At 43.4% G+C, this 19,770-nt stretch overlaps 2 protein-coding genes across 2 annotated transcripts; one reads left to right on the forward strand and one right to left on the reverse strand.

Annotated features, from left to right (window-relative positions):
• Positions 1-1,114: 1,114 nt before the first annotated feature.
• LOC142952747 (oxysterol-binding protein-related protein 11-like) lies at positions 1,115-11,106 on the reverse strand. The gene is made up of 13 exons (XM_076094650.1): positions 10,690-11,106; positions 10,271-10,339; positions 9,920-10,095; positions 9,500-9,579; positions 8,794-8,982; positions 7,692-7,890; positions 6,527-6,672; positions 6,131-6,271; positions 4,393-4,852; positions 4,085-4,271; positions 3,685-3,867; positions 3,337-3,490; positions 1,115-2,860 (listed from the first exon to the last, which is right to left on the reverse strand). Exons 1-13 carry the CDS (start codon positions 10,803-10,805, stop codon positions 2,804-2,806), a joined length of 2,157 nt encoding a protein of 718 aa, XP_075950765.1. The 5' UTR covers positions 10,806-11,106; the 3' UTR covers positions 1,115-2,803.
• A 605-nt stretch (positions 11,107-11,711) lies between these two features.
• On the forward strand, positions 11,712-15,433 carry gpd1c (glycerol-3-phosphate dehydrogenase 1c). The gene is made up of 8 exons (XM_076094959.1): positions 11,712-11,869; positions 12,319-12,496; positions 13,292-13,432; positions 13,650-13,788; positions 13,981-14,093; positions 14,209-14,442; positions 14,561-14,667; positions 15,003-15,433. Exons 1-8 carry the CDS (start codon positions 11,829-11,831, stop codon positions 15,097-15,099), a joined length of 1,050 nt encoding a protein of 349 aa, XP_075951074.1. The 5' UTR covers positions 11,712-11,828; the 3' UTR covers positions 15,100-15,433.
• The last annotated feature ends 4,337 nt before the right edge of the window (positions 15,434-19,770 follow it).

Genomic DNA, 19,770 nt, shown 5'->3' on the forward strand with positions numbered 1-19,770 from the left:
TTACAGTCGGGCTTAAGTTTTCTAGTCCAGTGTAAGATTCCCTCATGTAAAGAAGAACAAGAGCGAGCAGTTCTTTCCTGTTGGTCCCGTTCTTTAGATGTGTTAGAGAAAAATCTAAATGACTCTTCATGTAATAATAAGTTTCTATCAGGTCCTCGAGTGGCTCTGCTTGAACTTTCACTGACATTGAAAGTGAACACCACCACAGATGTTTTGTCTATTTGGGGGGCAACTAGTTCGAAGTTTCAGCTTGCTACCCGAAATAACAATGATTTAAGCTGCAGAAGACGCCAGGACTGCCACCTTGCTGATTTGCTACTAAGAGCATGATCCTTGAACTGATACAAATTGTCCAAGTGTTGTGATAATGAACACCAGATGAGTGTTTTCCTTTGACAGGGACCTTTTCATAAATGATCCTACATGTGTTTACAAGTATAAATGTTTGGAGCTCAGTGGCAGACCTTTGAGCAGCCTTGATGCATAACCTGTTTGTGTCTCAACTCTGTTCATTCTTGCAAGAATAAATATCCATTGATTAATGATTTTTACACCAGTCTCACGTGAATTTTTCTAACAAGATGTTTCTACTCGAACTGCAGCTTGGTAGCCTCATGTTTCATGAAGACCTCCACTGATTCAACCTTTTCAATTTACTTTAATGAAATATTTGTACCGATGTCAAAGAGTAGAGGAAGCAGGAGGAAAACAGGGCTAACTTGGTGGAGAACAAAACTTACGCCGATACGCAATTTATTTGATTATTCTCCACACATGTCCATTTTTCTACAACATCAGGTTTCCTTCAATGTCAGTGCATTTCATAGGTCAGCAAGACGAGCAGTAGAATCCAAAACCAAGAAAATGTCAAACCCTCGAATAATCAGTGCTGTTAACATCTCTCTCACACACACACACACACACACAGTGAAGTAAGGGGGGGGGGGGGGGGGGGGGGGACAAAGGAAGGTTTGTCACATGTATCACAGTAAGGTAGACTGGAATTACTTCCAAATTAAACTAAATAATGAATGGAATGAGAAATGTTAACATCTATACAAAAAGTGGCTCTAAAAAAACAAAAGAGCAATTAAAGCACAAAGATTGGGGATAATTACACATTCAAAGAAAATATTTATTTGCATTACAAAACAAGCAAATTTGGTTAAAAGCTTTTACCAGACATTTATAAACTTAAGAAATGCAGACACGGGAGTAGTACACTTTCAGTGAGATGAAGAGATGTCGTGCATGTAGGAATTTCTCCATCCACTGCAAAAAGCACAGGAGTAAAAAGAGATAATGGGGGTAGCAGTCTGTAGATGCACTCGCATGAGATTATTATTTTAAATGTAGTTATTTGTCAGCTAGTCGATGGCATCCCATTCCAGCAACGTCTTCGTCAATATAGCATCAAACAATTGAATACACGAGATAAACTGCATGACTTTATTTCAATGAGTACATCTAAAAGGCACACAATCTACCAGATACCAATCAATATTCAAATTATAATGTGAACAGGTCATTCCACCAGTTTTACACATCATGGACATCAATTTACTCGTCACAGGGAGTACCTCAGCCTGTGAACAGTTCTTTAATGTCTGAAACAATGACCCTGGTGAGGTCATTGAGGTGATTTCCTCTTGGGCTTGGAGACAGAAACGAGGGTTCGGGATGTCACGAGAACCGATACTTTGGCACCAAGTCGATGCTGAAAGTCTGAAAACGGGACGGTACTCGTTTTTCTAGAGTCCGACAGGTACCAGGGATCAGCGCTCCAGACTCATGGGGTCTCGTCGTCACAGGGATGATGGAAGCTTTACCCGATAGTGCTACAAATGTGTTGAAATCAGCAGGAGGAGCGCTAGTTAATGGAGCTAATGTACGGAGGTTGCATTGAGTTACAGTATGTGTTCAATATCCGGTGAAAATGAGTACTGGGAGAAGGTAAGTAACGTTATCATGGTGCGCTCAAATGTAAAATGTAGTTGTTGGCGAGAAACGTAAGGGGGATCATTAGGGATTAATAACTTATCGGAAAGAAATCAGTGTGCAAACTGAAATAAGAGTACGTTGAAGCACGTTTAGTTTTTTACTGTGTTGCATGGTGTAATTTCTGGTATCGTGACCTACTCGCAAAGCTCTCCTCAATCACATCTGATGAAAGCACAAGTTTACAGTCCGGATGAAGCAGATCAGCTGAGCTTGACTGTTATAATCTCAAAAAGCTAGTACCTAAAAATGCTGTTTTATTTTGATTCGTTAGTCATGAATATTTACTGTTTGTTATAGAGAAACACTTTGACTTGAAGCAGAGTGTACAGTCACTTAAACATGGATGAGATCTTATACATTCCAACACACCAAATCAAATCACTACGTTTTCACAGCATTACATTTAACAGGCAGTATTCCAAATATTTAGGTTTTCTTTATGTTGGAAGTCAAAAGTCACGCGATCCCACAGCTTGAAAAGAAGCATATCCAGGTTGATCAGGCCGTCTTAAGGCTGTGTAGATAGAGTACCATTATACCTGTTCAACAAGAGGTTTTCATTGACATTGGATTATAAAAAACAACTGATCAGCAGTACAACAGCTTGTACTTCGAGGCTTGGTGAAAATCGTGAGAACACCTTAAGTCATGCCGTCTCTGTCCTCCTCCCCATGCTGCATTCATCTGTACGTCAGTGCAGGTCATGCTCTCATTTCATAACCATGTGTGTCCACACACTCTCTCACACTCACACACACTCCTGAATCTACAATATCTACATCAAAGACACAGACTGAAGAAACTAGGATTTGGATGCAGAGGTTTTCCAAAGTGGTTTGTGATAGACCCATCCTTCACCCTGGTGGAGAAGAAGAGACTAGTGTCAACATATTATTACTACTCATTGTTTACTCCAATAAAGTCATTGATGCCATCATTTGTTTGGGATGGAAATGATTCTTAAAACAGGAGGAAGAACGCTGAGCATGTTTTTGGCTATCATGGCACAAATTAGATCAGACCCGAAGTCTCCTTTACTTATGTCGGTCATATAGAGACAACAGTATCACATTGAGACCGTTTCATAACCAGTTAAAAGTTCCTCGTAGTAACTTTAAGTGAGTTAGTGGAAGGTGAGACCACTCCAGCAGGAGGGGATTGAGAGTGGGTTTGAGTCAGCACAGGTGACCTTCCACAGGCTGTGCATGCTCATAAGTGTCTTCTTGTCCCCTGATCGGATACAAATCTATGAATGCCGTTTCATCAAACCCTCATGATGGTCAAATACATCAAGGAGCACAGACGTAGTGATTCTATTGTCGTCAACTTGCTCACCTCTCTGTCAAAGTATCTGGTCCTCCAAGTGGTTTCGGTCTCAGCCCGGTGCCTCTCCTCCGTCCTCTGCCTCTCCTCCAGAATCCTCTTGTGGTCCGTGGCTTTTTCAATGTCCTTCTGCCGCAAGGCCTCAGTGACATGCTGCCACAGGCGCCTGAAACGCAGTGAAGTGAGTGAGACGTCATAGAGCCATGCAACTGTTTAGCTTCCTGTTCCATGAGAGCACAAGGATGTGGAGTTGTATTTGACCTTGTATTACAAAAACTCTCCCCAATAAGCAACGTTTTTAGGATAGACTTCAACATATGAATAAAAAAGGCATCAAAATAAACCCTGCAGTGTTCGGACCTGGATTCAGTTGGTCCCTGCTTCTCAATCGGTCGAACGCTCTTCTTGGTAACCGGCAGCTTGGTGACGTCCACCACTCTCGTCTCTCCGCTGGTGTAGCTGAACTCCAGAACCCCGTTCCACTCGCCCTGCACACGACACACCACCGCATTCGTGGTGTTGTGCTTCACCTCCCCTGTGACCCTATATTTAGGCAGGGCAATGAAATCAATACATTTCATATTTCTTACAATATTTTAAAAGCCTGCTTGAAGGAAAAGTATGAAAATATGCGTGTTGTGGATTCAAAACATTTTTCAGATGTAGGTGTTACTTCAGAGATATCAACTATCTGAAAAGGAGCAGGATGCAGAACAGAGCAACAACATAGATATCAACTTGCTACCCGGGAGGGACTCACTTGTGTAATTTGCCACCGTAAAATGGTTTAGTCTGGAAAGTGATGACCGCTGAGTAGCCAGATTTAGCGCAGCTGATGTTGACTTTGCCGCCCAGCTCCACCCAGGGAACGGTGAGGATGGAGCGTGCATACGCACAAGGCAGCGTGAAAGTGTACTCTTCATCGTGCTCCAGCAAATAAAGACAACCTGGAAAGACGAGCAGAGGACAGAAACAGTAACTACATTTTCTATTTAGGAAGACAGCTTGCCTCTTACTTTCTGATGAAACTAATGCAAATAGAACAATACAAAAACATTGCCGGCTCACCTTCCCCTATCATGGACACACCGATAGACATTCCCATGAACTTGCTCTTGGTCCACACATGCGTATTCACACACATCTGCCTCTCCTGGCATTCAGCGTAGAAGCCAGACACGGGGGGGTGGTGGGACACTTGCTCCGCCAGAAAGCGCACTTGGTAGGGGTCCTGGGGGGCGGCCGGGTCGGGGCTATCCTCTGAAGGCTCCTTGGAGGCCTCTGGTTTCTTGGGTACCTTCCAGGAGCAGTGGAAGGTCTCGCCGATGATGGGGTTGTAGGGCTTCTTGGCAATGGCCCCCTTCCGTCCCTCGTGGAAGGACGTGAGGTAGTACTCCACAAAGCGGACCATGCGGTCCTCCGGGCTGTTGCCGTCGGTGATGGTCACAAAGAGGTCGGGATGTGACATGAAGTCAGCGTACATCTCCAGCAGAGAGCGCTTCTCTAGGATGAAGGTGGGGAGGACCACCTGGAAGGAGAATCACGATTTATTTATTAGTTGGAACAACACAGGTCACAACCAACTAAAGCTCATGTTCCATCGCCTTTTTCTTTTCTGTTTGATGCATCAAGTGACCATGTGACGTTTACTGGACATGACCCTGGGCCCAAAGTGTCTAGATCTCCATCAGAGGTCAGCCAATGGAGCCACCAGATAACTGATGAATCAGCAACCCAAGAGGAGGCTATCCAAATACTAGAACAAACTGACACTGGACGATAGAATGACTCAACTGTTTTTAAGTGTGTGCAGGAGGAGTAATTAGAAAGCAAGAAGTGCTTACTTCAGCCTGTAAGGTCATTACAAATGAGAGTATTGAAAGACAGACCCAACAACCTGATCTAACATTTACTTATTCATTCAGGGTCACTGAACACTTTTCCATTCAAACAAACTCAACGCTTTTTCAAGCTTTAATCTTAAGACTGACTTTCAATATAGTGGCCGTCTACACCATACCACTGTACAGTTAAAGATCATCTTCACATGTGAGACAGAGCTGCTCATTCCACTTCACTCAAAGTAATACTACTCGCAACTTACCGTCTTTCAACTTGTTCTACGTCTGTATTTTGGTGTTTAGTTGAAGGACGTCTTTATTATCATAATTTATCCCAATATTAATATTCAACCGATATGTTTCACCTCCATGGGATATCTCAGGAAGCTGTCATATACGTTATAATTCATTTATATTGATTGTAAAAAGAATTAAAAGTGGTTTTAATGAATAGAAAATGAAGAAAACTCAAAGAAAATGTTTCATCTACAAAACATGAACTTTAACATTTAGTTGTTTAAAAAAATGTAATCAATTATATGATACAACTATTGAAAATTTAGAGACAAACGGATAAACATTTAGTCGGACCAAGAAAATTAAGAAGTCCCAAATTAAGAAATAAAACAAAATAAACAATTGTTTGAGCCCTTATTGTTTTATAGACTACACGATGCGTTACAAACCGTTTTAAATCCTATGAGAGGTGAATGAACAATTTTATGCGTCAGGGTTATAGATCACAGCCCACTGTACTACATTATGTACAAACAGCTAATCTAAGCACCAACACCTCTCTCATACCCCTCTCTGTGGGACTATCGGTCTGGAATTACCAACATAATCCATAAACTCATAATCTTCCTCTCGTAAAGACACAGAAAACCTGCTCAAACACAAAACAAAGTGTGGGAGGAGTTTGTGGTGGAGGGGGGGCGATTGGCTGTACGTGGAACTCGACCTACCCGCGTGAGGTCCATACCCAGCTTCAGCTGGGACAGCAGGTGCAAGATGACGCTGCGCTCCTCCTCCACAGCACCCAGGTCCTCTTCCTTATCGGTGAACGAGTCCTCGGCCTCATCCTCCGCATCGATGTCTTCCTGTTCCTGAGAGAGGGATGTGATCAATTCAACAACCTGCTTGATTGACAGCAAAGGTCGAAAGACAATGGTTGTTTATGTTGTGGGAGACTGCAAAACTGCTCGACCATTTAAAAAATAAAAACATTAACTGTGTAGTTTATAGCTGATTTAGAAAGGCAAATAAACTATGTCAAGTCAACTTCCTGATGACCAACAGGTTGGTACAACTTTTCCCAGATCTGTTTCCTTTGAGAGGGGGCGTCATTCGCTTGTTCTTACCCCAGAGAAGCTGCAAGAGTCGGGGCTGCCGAGCTCCAGACCGCTCCCCTCCAGCAGGCCCTCCCCTGTTGCGAAGCTGCCCAGGGAGCTGCTGCCGTTCTTCAGGATGTCGGGCAGCTTGGGCTCCAACCACTCGATGGTGGGTCCTGCCGGGGACGGGGAGTGCAAGGTGGCAAGTTCAGAGGTACTCATGGTACTGTCCCCCCCCTCCCCCTCCCAAGTCCCCCTGACACTCACAGCTGCGCACACACGCAGGCGTAGCTCTAAACAACCACCTGGCTGCTGACTGGACAGATGGCTACTCCTCAGACGCTGTCCTAGACCAAGAGAGTGTAACCCAACCCCTCTGACAAACCAGGTATCAGGACACTTTGGCCCCGCCAGCAGGAAACGTCCCCGTTCTCTGATTGGATAAACCCTCCACGTATGACGATGGCATTTTTTTTATGCATGTTTAAAAGGTGGGCAGATCTCATTCAAATCCACCTTGTGCGTCGTTGGACAATTTTATCTGATTGGCTGCTGCGACGACTCTGGCCTAATGAAATATACATTGAGTAATGAGATCTGCTTTGAAGAAGTGGGGCATTAGCTGGTCGTTTCCCCATTTCAAATTGTCCTGAATAGAAAGTGTTGATATCAGCGACTTGGACACTTCACATTGGGTTCTCTCTAAAACGGGAATGTGTTTTTTTTAAACATGAAGCTGATTTAGAACTGAATTCTGCCCTCAAAGCGTTGCCGATGGACATTTTAACCATCCGAGATCTCATTACCTTGGAGACAGGTGGTAAGAATAGGCACGGTTCCTCATCAATAATGCAAAATAATTCCACTGTCCGGCCAACGCTAACTGTTAGATTGGGTGCAGGCTTGCATATACAAGGCTATGATTTGTTGTGGACCGCATGTGGCCTCAGTTAACAGAAAACGTAGAGCACAGAGGCGGCTTATTCAGCAGACAAAAACACTTCATCTGCAGTGAGGCAGAAATGCTCACTTCTTTATAAAAAAAAGAAAAAAAAAAAAAGAAGTCACTTGGCATGCATTCACTTTTTTTCCTTGACTGCAATGTCAGAATACCCTCCAAGCATACAAACAGACCGTGAGAAGACACCATATTCAGATTCACAATATGCACAACAACCCCCCCTCCTCCACTGACCTCCCAGGGAGCCTCTCTGCCTGGCCACCTGCTGCAGGTGCAGGATGTGCAGGCACTCGTTGAGGCAGTTCATGGTGGCCATGGAAGTGGCCTTGAGCATCAGCAGATCCTGGTCTAGAGGGCAGAAGCCGGGGGCTGGAGGCAGACCCTCGATGCTCTGGATTAGGTCTCTGTGCTGGCCCTGGGCCTGGGTCATCATCTGGAAGGGGATCAAGGAGCGTTCCGTTATAGAAGGCAAAAAAGATGAGTAATGAAGTTTACCTGTGCAGGTACTGTTGTTAAATGTGTTTAAATTAATTGAAATCTCCTAACATGGCTTCCTTTGTTATCTATGCACAACATCCATGTTTTGACACAATAACATAAATAAAAATCAAAGTTGCTAATACCACTTAGCCTTCTCCCTTACTGTATGCTCAAAAATTAAGAAACTAAATGGATATTTTTTCTTTTTAATCACTACACTGATGTTCAGGGAGAGACATCAGCGCCCCCTTGTGGACAATTTGCATCACACCAATAGGTCAAAGTGAAGAAAAATCTAAATCAACAAAAGCCCTACTTTAAAACTCAGTCTTAAGTATTTTACACTGAACACTGGATGTCTTGCAGGAACATCAAGCATATAATTATAATAAAGTTCCCTCTGTATGTTTGTGTGTGGGAGGATCTTTAGCCATCCACCATGGCGGGATTTTAAAGAGGTTTCTGGCTGCAGCTTGATTACATAACAGAGCATCACACAGACCTAACAGCATTTTGATTGGATCAGATGTTCTTGATTTCACTTGTAACCCAGATTTCTGCCGAGCAGCAGAAACGTAGTTTTTGCTTGCGTCTGTTGCAGGAAGTGTGATGACGCAAGCTATAGCTTTTAAATTCATTCTTTTCTTAATCTCCAACATAAAGACCATTGAGACATTTTTCACTATTATCTTCAAAGCAATTCATTTGAAATATTCTTAGCCGTTTAAGTGCAGCAGCCCATAGCACCCTAGTTAATTGCTGGTCCTGAGATGGCAATGATATGTTAACAAGCGTGCAAGATTAGATTCTGAGCTGTTCCTATCAACAACACTTGAGAGTCTCTGGCTGGCTGTACCTCTCTTGCATCCATCAGGTGGTCTGGCAGCAGGGACCTCTTGCTGCCGTAGAGTGACGAGCCCTTGTTGAGCTGCGACCAGCCGAATAAGGAGGCGGGGTTTTGGCTGGGCCGGCGTAACGACATGGGAGAGCTGCCGCTGCCTTGAGACGCCATAGAGTAGCTCCGGGACTTGGGTGGAGGATTACTCTGTGAAGTGCAGAATGTTCATCTCGTCATGTTCAAATAGAAATGTACAACTTTCACAGATAGATTCTGAGAGAAAAGAATTAGCTTTGAGGAGTTCTGTGTTGTTTTATTGTTGTGCATCTCAAGAGTATTACAATAGAATGTGGGCTGCATAGTCGTCTGTAGATCAATACGAGTGATTACTGTGCTTACGAACGAGGTAAAACCAGATGCATTTTTAGATGAACATTAATATTTCACACCGCTCCAGATTTTTGCTCTGCCGCTGGCTTTGCTCGATTGCTTCTTTGGCACATGAGGAAGGAAAACAGGAAACTGAACTGTCCAGCTGACATCCGCTCTGTGGCAGAGTCACTTTCTTATGTTTGATTTAAACAGCAGCAAGCAATAAAGGGATATTATACACTGATCAACAACATGTTTGCATTGACTAACATTTAGTCTCAACACAGTACATAATATCTCTGTATATCTGCGTGCAGGCTCTATCATATGTCTAATACCAAGAACATCTTACCTTGCCCATGGCCTCCGTGTGGTGCTGTGTGCAGATCTGCAGTCGACTCACCCAGTGCTGTCTCTCTTTGGCATCGGTGGCTGAGAAACACACACGAAAGAAAAGCAAGAAACCATCTTACGGTTACTCTACTACGATGATCGATTCCCGTGTGCTTCTGCATCACCAGCAGCGGATAATGGAAAAACATCCAGATCAATATCGTATGAACTTGATGGATGGTGAGGACAGTAGGCCGGGAGGAAAAAAAGAAGCTGACAAGCAATATTAAGGAACAGCTCAGTTCGTGGGAACTCGGAGAGGCGAACACAAGCGAACAGTAAAAGGCTGAAACAACAAGCTAAGATGATGTACTGTGGTCTGACATACGACTGTTAAACATGCATGTCAAGACGTCAGTGTGTGTATCTAGGTACCCACCCCTGAGCTTGTACTGCTCCCCGCTGATGGCATTGACAGTGAAGGTGTGGGAGTCCTCGTCGCTGGGGGAGATGACGGCCCCTGCCAGGGGGAGCATGCCGCGGGGCTTCTGGGGCCGCGACTGCTCGTTGACAAAGTACTCCAGCAAGCCAGCCTCATTGTTTAAGACAAAGAACCTGAAAACAAACAAGTGACTATGACAGTCTGCTGTACAAACCACACGGCATTGCTTGGATTGGATTAGACTGGATTACAACGAGGAATTTGGCTGAAAGTGGCTGGTGAATGCTGATAAGAGAGTTTCTTGATTGGGATGCTAAACATTTTACATTGAAACGGTATGAAACTCACCTGTATTGCCACCCTGTTACAAGGTTGGTGTATTTCATCAAGTAGCCATCGATATTCTCCATGTGGTCACTGGCATGAGAGGTTATCAAGGAGACAAAGAACACTTGTTAAAATGCTTTGACCGAGTACACGCCCATGAACACACACGGGTGTATGCACTAATTAATCATGGAGCATTGCCTTGTCACAGATTTGCTCAAAGGGCAGAATTAATTCACTGTTACCCGTCTGGCTAGAAAGCAAGTTGATCATAAACTTAAGAGCAAATCGGTCAATTAATAGACAGTCAAAACACATAGTTAAAAATATATATCTAACGTTGTATGTCACAACCGGCCAGGTAAACAAAGTACCTTAAATCAGTGAAGTCGCTTAAATGTAACGTTAATTATGAGCGTTAGCTGGTAACAGCCACACACCTGTACTGCCAGCTTTTCGCACTTGCTCGACCTGAGCTTGGGGTCTTGGTCTGGGGCAATACATCCAGCTTGCCTTCGTTTTCCGGGATTCGTACAGCCGTGGCTTCCCCTTGCATAGTCACTAGCAACGGAGCCTCCGTTAGACGCTAACTCAGCTTGCTAGCGTTAAGCTAACCTGTGAAGCTAGCTAGCTAAGCTAAGTCACCACAGATTTGATCAAGTGGACGAGCCTTCCTTATGACACAAATTGAAGCTGACGGTTCATCCCTTATCGAAACACACCACACACCCAACAGACGCTGAACTGTTAGCCGGATAAGTTAAATAACGTTTGATAAAACATTGTAAATGCTGCTAATACAGATAACCTGCAGTGCCTGCTAGCTCGCCTAGTATTTACTGCTTTGGCAGGAAACCAGTCATGTGACTAGCTCACGAGCGCAAGCTTCCGTGTATCGATTCACAATAACATTAAAATAGAAAAAAAAGATTAACAATAGCCAGATAAATACACTATATCGTATTCCCCCAATCCCCCCAATATGTTAACATTAAACTGTATAAAATGAATAAATAAATAAAAAAGCAGATTAACAATTGCATATTTAAAATAGATGCTTTGCACATACATGTTGACATATTTTGACATATAGTACGTTGTCTGATTATGTATGCATTCATGAATGCATTTGTTTGTTTGTTTAAGCTGTGAGTAGTAAACAGGAGCGTATATCATTGCTTTGTTTTGAAAAACACCTTAACCGGAAGTCTCATTGAATATGTTGTCTGGCTTGATGTCGGTTGGCTAAGTCAATACTTAATAATAAATGACCGGTTTGACTTTCTTCTTTGTACTCTCAATGCATCCATTCATCTTAATGATGTAAAACCAGTTGTTTATTGTATATATGTATAATAAGTGTGAAAATGATCCCCCAAAAAGTGTGAAAATGGCTGTGATACTTGTTGCACTGTGTTATTATGTTATTCCCACTGCTGAAAAGGAAAGAGGTGTATCCGTGGCGAGAGAGGGGAGGGTGATATTGTAGAAATCATAGGGCGTATGAGGAAGTTGTAAGAGACGGTGAATAAAGAGAACAACAGTTCAGCCGTACAGAAGGACAATTGCCACGTTCAAAATGCCTGCAAAGAAAGTCTGCATCGTCGGATCTGGAAACTGGTAACTTTACAGCTCTCGTATAAATGCATATTTCAGAAACAATAGCGCTATTTACATTTAAAGTGGTGGAAACTATTATGTCATGCACTCCGCTTTGGCCGCAGCCCATATCTTACACCAATCTGATGAATCATGATCATGCTTTTATACTTGCTCAGATCATAAAAAGGTCGATTATTTTGATGCCTGAGTAACAATGACCTTTGGACACTTTATGGGAGTTTAACCTGCCAGTGTAGCAGCATTGTGTCATCATATGGTTATTTGATGGTTGGATTTGTTCCATTTTCACCTGAACAATGCTTTCTTTTCAGCCTGTTCTGACCTGTTTTACTTTCCCAAAGTCTTGTCTGGTTCTGCAGTGTTTGGATTTGATTATGAGGCTTTTCTTCTTCTCTGATGAATGTTGCTCACAGTGATTGTCTGCTCATATTCTTTACTTCCTAAAGGGGCTCTTCGATTGCCAAAATAATCGGGCACAATGTCAAAGCATCCAACCGGTTCAACCCAATGGTAAACATGTGGGTTTATGAAGAAATGATTGATGGGAAGAAGCTCACAGAGATCATTAATACAGAGCACCAAAATGTCAAATACCTGCCAGGTCACAAGCTGCCCAGAAATGTGGTAAGATTAAGTTTTCATACATCTTGTGTGTCAGCAGGTGATGCGATTCACTGCAATCTCAAACCATGATAACAACACTTTGACCCATATGTTTCTGCTCATGAATTACTGCAAGAGTCTGCTCACCTCAACGACATATCTATCAAGAGCAAAAGCAAAGAAGCATTACATGGCAAGAAATACAAAGTGTGTGAGTAGGCACATTGTCTAGGAAGAGAAATAGTGTTTCATGATAATTATTGATTCGTTTATGATGAAAAATATCATCATATTGAGATATTTCCCAAGGAGCTATAATTGGGGTTTAGTTTGTTTTGTACAGTTTTTTTCCTGTTACATTGATGTTCTATCTCCATTAAGACTTTCCATTTAGAAACAGTAAGGCTTATTACTTAATTACTAGTTTTGTGTATAATTATAACCATTTTTAACAAGTGACTCAGATATTGTAATTTATTTTTGTGCTTTCACTTTTTTTGTTATTGTTATGGATGTTTATTAACATATATATGTTTAATCTATTTTTAATAATTATTTTAAAGAAAAAACACAAGATGGTACATCTCAGGGGGTTTATCCTGGTACATAATATATATATATATATTTTTTCAAGATGATTATTTTGGCCTTTTCATTAGAAAAGTCATCATGAAGAGTGATAGGATAGACGTGCAGCAAAGGGCCGCGAGTCAGACAAAACATATTTCATATATTTAAGCAGCAGAGCCACAAGCTGTTTGTTCCACACGTTGGTAATACTCTGCCACTATTTAAAGACTGACTGTGCCTCTCTAGGTTGCTATTCCAGACATCACAGAAGCTGTCAAAGGAGCAAAGATCCTCGTCTTTGTAATCCCACACCAGTTCATCGGCAAACTGTGTGATCAGATGAAACCTCACATCATGGAGGGAACCATTGGGATATCGCTCATCAAAGTAAGATCCTGTTATTGTTCTTCGTGTCAGCTTTCCTCACAGCAAAAAAGGGGAAACAGGGACATATTGTCACCTGACTTTGTAGTTGAGCAACACACAGACTATCACAGCAGTGACACTTAAAACATCCGTTACCTCGAGGCCATCACACTCTCCAAGCACTACGTGTGGCACTAAGTGAGTCAGAAGCTGTCTCTCATTGGTTATTGTCATCCAGGGTATCGATGGGGGACCAGATGGACTGAAGCTAATCTCAGACATCATCCGAGAGAAACTAGAGATCGAGGTCAGCGTCCTTATGGGGGCCAACATCGCCAGCGAGGTAGCAGATGAGAAGTTCTGTGAAACCACAGTCGGTTAGACTCTGTTTTTATTTCAGCATTCACAACATTTTCCTGACGTTGCTTGCATGCAGAGGGTGAAATTTAGTGAAGAGGATGCTGTGTGGTGGTCAGACAAAGACTAAAACACAGCGTTACTTCCCTGTTTTACAAATACTGAGTGACATTGTGTTTCTTTTTCTTCTTGACAAACTGCTTTTAATACAGGGGCAAAAAATGAGGCGAACGGCCTCATCTTCAAAGAGCTGCTTCAGACTCCCAACTTTCGCATCACTGTCGTAGAAGAGAGTGACACAGTGGAGCTGTGTGGAGCTCTAAAGGTAAAGACAGCCACATATTGTGAATATTAAGTGGTTATTCCTCATACCTCAGAGAGGTTCCAGATTTCAAATCTTGCCTCAATGTGTTAGTCAAAAGCCAAATGTTGCATGGCAGAATATTGTGGCAGTAGGTGCTGGATTCTGCGATGGCCTGGGTTTTGGCGACAACACCAAGGCGGCGGTGATCAGGCTGGGTCTGATGGAAATGGTCGCCTTCGCCAAGATGTTCTGCAAAGGCCAAGTGAGCTCCACCACTTTCCTGGAAAGCTGCGGCGTGGCCGACCTCATCACCACCTGCTACGGGGGACGAAACCGCAAAGTGGCAGAGGCCTTTGTCAAAACGTCCAAGGTGAGTCCCATTTCATCATGACCTCCAGAGGCATAAACTCTACCCTTGTCTACTTTTATATTACATTTATGAACAGAATATATCAAGAAAACAACATCAAAACTGTTTCTGTCTCCAGTCTATTGTTGAGCTGGAGGCAGAGATGCTCAACGGGCAGAAGCTGCAGGGCCCACAGACCTCCGCTGAGGTCTACAAGCTCCTACAAAAGAAGGACATGGTCAACAAGTGAGTCCATTTACCTCTATAAAATACTGTTTAACACTGTTACCTCGTCTTTTGGGTATTAAATGTTGTGATATAAAGTCCCATTGTGTTATCAAAACCACATGAATCAAACCGGACCAATTTAACCACAGCTCTAATGCAATGATTGGGAAGTACAGGTAAAGTACATTTCCACTGTGCAGTGCCACGGTCCTCTCACACCTGCATGGGTGTGCAGAGCTGATTACATCATGACCCACTGATTAGTTCATTTGACGTGTGAAAATCTTTCTGTGACCAGTTCACTGACAGTGTCCTCCATCAAACATCATATAACGTTGAACTTTCTCTCACAGGTTTCCATTGTTTTCTGCAGTCTACCAGATCTGCTTTGAGGGCAAAGAGGTGAAAGAGTTCATCACCTGTCTGCAGAACCACCCAGAGCACATTTGATGAGTCTGTCATTGTGTGTACTGCTGCTGCATCTATAGCAAGTTACCACTAGAGGGTGGAAGAGATGCATGAGATTGAAACGCACAATACAACAAAAGAGATTTAACAAGTGCACTTTTTATTGGGGGCACTTCATAATGGGGCCCACCATTTTCTTAGATTTAAAAGCATTTTTATATTGATTTTGTTCTTGTTTTGTGAAAAAGTGGTGGCAGGCATTAAACTATACAACTCATTTTAAGGCAATGCACTCCACTTATTTTATTACTAAAACAATGTCAAATTTGTCATTATGCTGTTTTCTCAATAAAATCAATTCATAAGAAACTGAAAACTGTCTTATTTTTTTACACTTTAAACATTCTGAACAATTTCAACTCATTCACACCATTCACATGAGTGTTTATGTCGTGACGGATGAAGATGGTGCTTCTCATCTCATAGTGTGTACTGAAACGGGAGCTTATAGAAGCTGATATTCACTCCTGCGTTTGCAGCTCTGTGATGGAGTTGTGTGTTAGATCCCACAGTCAGGCGGAGACGGGCTGAAGCTGATTCCCACGAGGGCCTCAGTAACTCGGTATGAGAAAGCCGATTAAAGAACAAACGGCGTCCTTGTCCCTTAATGTCAACCATGATACAGGTCAGACCGGTGAAACCTCCGTCTGTCTCCCAAAACTGTTTATACGTAGTATATCTGTGTCTATCTAGCTAGAAGGACAATATACATGGACATCAAGTCTGTCTTTCGCCGTGTGTCCATTGGTGGGTAACTTTCCAAGCTATCTCCCGCTGCAGGCTGACAGGCCTCCATGTCTAAAGGCTGCCCAGATCCCAGGACATCAAAGGGCTCACTGGAAAGCTCAGGGAGGGTGATGGAGGAGTTTTAGGGGGGCCACGAGGAGCTCCCACAGGTTCCCGTGGGAGAGCCGGGTCTCGCAGGTCGATGTCCTCTGCTCTGGAGGGCTCTTCTCATCTCCTAACAGCAACTGTCATCGGTGGGTTTTTGAGCGAGCGCTGAGACCCTTGTGGTGATTTGACACAAGCCGAGATAGTCTGTTTCAAAGAGAAGGGCCACCCTCAGATGAGACCCAAGTTTGAAAGAGAAGCTTAATCACCACGGTAACTTGTATATTGGTACCCCCCGACCCCACACACACACACACACACACACACACACACACACACACACACACACACACTGTCCTCCAGCAAGAGGCCCGTTGGACAGCAGAGGATAATAACATAACAGCATGGATTGAGGTCATTGTTGCTTTTGATTTAAATGTACCTATCTGCTTCATTACCTTTAAAGCTGCACTCAAGATCATTTTTATATAAACATAACACAGATCCATCCATGCTTCGAGGAATAGTTCAACATTTTTGGAGATACGCTGTCGTTCCAAGAAAGAGATGAGAGGACCAGATCAGCCTCTTAGCATAAAGAGCGGAAGTGAGTCTGGCTCTGTCAAAAAAATACACCTTTCAACACTCTACAGCAGACTGATTAACACGTTTTATCTCTTTTGTTTGACTTGTTTGTGATTAATGATGCTGTGTGCCATTTTGTCTAAAGTTTAAAAAGACAAAAATCCGCCAGTGAATATGTTCTACTAATAAGAATGTGCATTAACTGTATTACCGTGGATTCATCTCCATTACAGCTCTGTGTTTTCTGTGTGATATCAACCCAAATACACATTGGGAAACTTTTCAGCACATTCCACATTCAGCATGGATGTGATTTATGAGGTGTGATGAGCCTGAGCTGTTATTCACAGTCGGCTTATCACACCTGTGTCTCTCGTGGATGAATGTCTCCGTTGTGCATCCAAACTTCTCCCCTGAGTACTCCGGGGCTTTGTTTTTTTCTTCATTAGATATGTGGGCCACCCCAGGGCCAGACCACATGGTTCTCGTCTTTAGATTTATATCACCCAGAGAGGCTTTGGCTCAGTGTGAAACCTCACAAGTAGGCTAACAGATAGCTTATAATATTACCTACAGGCATGCAAGTCTTGGCAGTTTGGACTTGTTTGTACTGTACATATTTATTTTCATCTCTATATGCAGATACATTTATGGATGTGTGTGTGTTTAACACTTTCCTACATCCTCAGCTAATTACAGTCGCCGCCACAGTCTCTTTACATGTCAATGACAGCCAAATGGGACCTCATATCCTTCCTCCAGCTCATACAATGCTTCATTGAAAGCATGAGAGATGGAGAGAAAGCGAGGGATGCCACTCCTCGTCCCAGCTGGCGTCTGCTCAGTGGCAGAGGGCACGCTGTCTTGTCCGTGAAATAGCAACCACTCCTACTCCTCTCCTCAAATCCTCCCCTTCATCCTTCACCTCTGCCCGGCCGCCTTCATCATCGCCTCGGCCTAATCTGTGCACGTTCATGGGGGACCTGCACCCCAGACTCTGCCTCCTTTTGTGTTCGCCAGCGCTCTGATGAGAGAGAAAGAGAAGCAGGAGGGAGTGGGGGTGGAGGGTAGGGGGCGGGGGCTAGGGTGGGTGGGTGAAGGCAGCGGTGACGGTGGTTTGCTCGGGTTTGTCTTTTTCTTTTGCAGTCTGGGGGAAGAGGAGGAGAACTTGGCAGGAAGCCTGGTCGTGGCACTGCATACAAACACGGGGGGTGAAAACAAAAGGCCTATTTGTTTGACTCTCCGATCCTCTCACCTCAGGGAGAGTGGAGGAAATGGCATGAGACAGCCATAAGATACGGTCCTCGCTTCCTCCGGGCAGCCATCGATCCTGCAACACAGCCAGGGGAATGGACAGGGACGAGACAAATGGAAAGTAGTCCACGTCAGGAAATCGCAGAGCATAATTCAATGAAATGAAGTAAATTTGTACAGTAAGGACTTGGCAGGATGCCCAGCCTTGTTTGCTGCTTAAAAAACAGTGAAAGGCACTTCGAATGAATATAAAATACTATCAGACGTTACGTGAATCTACAAAACAGCATCAGGAGAGAAACCCCAATTTATCACCACAATATATCTCTGACTACACAAATGGCCGACGAAGTCAAAGCTGGATGTCTCCCATGTTTTTAAACATTACATCTTTGTTCTTAGCTGTGGACTCAAAGAAGCTGACATCAGCGCAAACTCCACAATTCTCTTTGATTTGTGGAAGATGAAATCTTCCGTATGCACTGTACTTGTCTTTCTCTTTCATGTCAAAAAAGAAGGTCAGATTTGTTTTCCTCATAAATTTCTATCTATGTTCTTTCAGTCTTGAAAGCGTTGCAGCACATGTAGACCTTCGGGATCGTCTGGTGTTTCGATTACTCGTCTGTGGTAGTCACGTTCAAAATGTCCCATTGATAGGAGACAATGTTTCCATAAAACGAGTACACCGAAGGAGCTGTAAGTATTGCAGCAATCCGCTGAGTTGACTGCTTTATGACTGCTCTGGTATTAACTGCAATTGCAGCGAGCCATCCTGAAGGGAGGCGTTGTGGTTGAATGATAAAGCAGCCTAACACTTCTGGAAGAAGATGGGGTGATAGTCAAATGGGCGTTTATCTATTTAAGCATCTGTTAGCATTTAAGTGTTGCCTGGTGCGTTTTCACAAAAGTCTTTCCATATTTGACCTGGTCACCTTTAGATGTTTAAAAGCATGTTTTTAAGGGGAACGTGACCGTCAACCTGCACTATGTGAGCAATATAAAAAAGGATATGATTTTTGCCCTTGAAAGAGTGACAGTTTCTTCCACCGAGAGTACGCATGGTTGAAATGTAAAGGACTGGTGCTCCTTGAGTTGTTGCATGCATACTAAATGCATCTCCTTGCATCCTGTCCACACAGCTGCAGAATATATATGGCTTTCCTCTCTCCAATAGTCAACTCAGTGCTCCTGCAGGGCTCTGACCTGTGACATGAAAGAGTTGGACCTCATGCCTGGAATGGATCCGAATGTGCCGCAGGTCAAGACATATGTTCGGCGATCGTTAGCCATTACCTCTCTGCCGCACTCTCAGGGCACAAACACATGTGCACATCAATGTGCAAGGTTTTGGCCCAAACTGCAAGCTGCCAGTAGGTAATCGATTGTGCAAATTGATCAATACTGACCAGATTTATGACCCAAAACCTGCCCTAAGGTTTCTTGTGATGCCAAAACGCAGAGTTAAGCTCCTTCACAGTTAAAATAAAGAAAGCGCTAAGAAGAGGAGAAGTGTTTTTCTTTCCTCATGTGGTGGGGAATGCTCCCTGTGCCAGTGAATGCAGCATAAAGTGTACTGTTGGTGAACACAGCCCCAAACCTGGCTCCTCCCCCAACCAATTGCCTAATTAGGGACACTAAAGGGCACCTGTTGGCCTGCACTCATCCGATAGACTGCTGTGCTGTCCTCTGTGGTGACTGGTACTTAGAGTTACAGACATGTTGGCTGAGCATATAGTGTTGCAACCCTATTTTTGTCCAGCCTACCAGGAGTAACTCCATGTTTTAATGCACCATATCAGAGGAGGTGAGTAGGGTCACAACATCAACAGTTTGCAGCATGGTGAGCCCTGTAAAGCCTGTTTTCCTTTTTTAGGTTCACCTGCTGCCAATTAGCTTGAGAATTTGGTTTGAGTTGTATTGTAAAACACACATGTGGATGTTTAAGGACACTGCTCCCCATGACTGAGCACACCTGTGCCCTAT

This window comes from Anarhichas minor, unplaced genomic scaffold, assembly GCF_050575085.1.
Source record: "Anarhichas minor isolate MPS153535 unplaced genomic scaffold, ASM5057508v1 ptg000018l, whole genome shotgun sequence".
Taxonomy (NCBI): Eukaryota; Metazoa; Chordata; class Actinopteri; order Perciformes; family Anarhichadidae; genus Anarhichas; species Anarhichas minor.

Coding starts and splice junctions, on each gene's coding strand:
- LOC142952747 (XM_076094650.1), bottom strand. CDS start 10,805: ATGCAAGGGGAAGCCACGGCTGTACGAATCCCGGAAAACGAAGGCAAG. Junction 3,868..4,084: donor TACGGTGGCAAATTACACAA/GTGAGTCCCTCC, acceptor GCCTAAATATAG/GGTCACAGGGGAGGTGAAGC. Junction 2,861..3,336: donor CCAGATACTTTGACAGAGAG/GTGAGCAAGTTG, acceptor CTTCTCCACCAG/GGTGAAGGATGGGTCTATCA.
- gpd1c (XM_076094959.1), top strand. CDS start 11,829: ATGCCTGCAAAGAAAGTCTGCATCGTCGGATCTGGAAACTG. Junction 12,497..13,291: donor ACAAGCTGCCCAGAAATGTG/GTAAGATTAAGT, acceptor GTGCCTCTCTAG/GTTGCTATTCCAGACATCAC. Junction 13,433..13,649: donor TTGGGATATCGCTCATCAAA/GTAAGATCCTGT, acceptor ATTGTCATCCAG/GGTATCGATGGGGGACCAGA.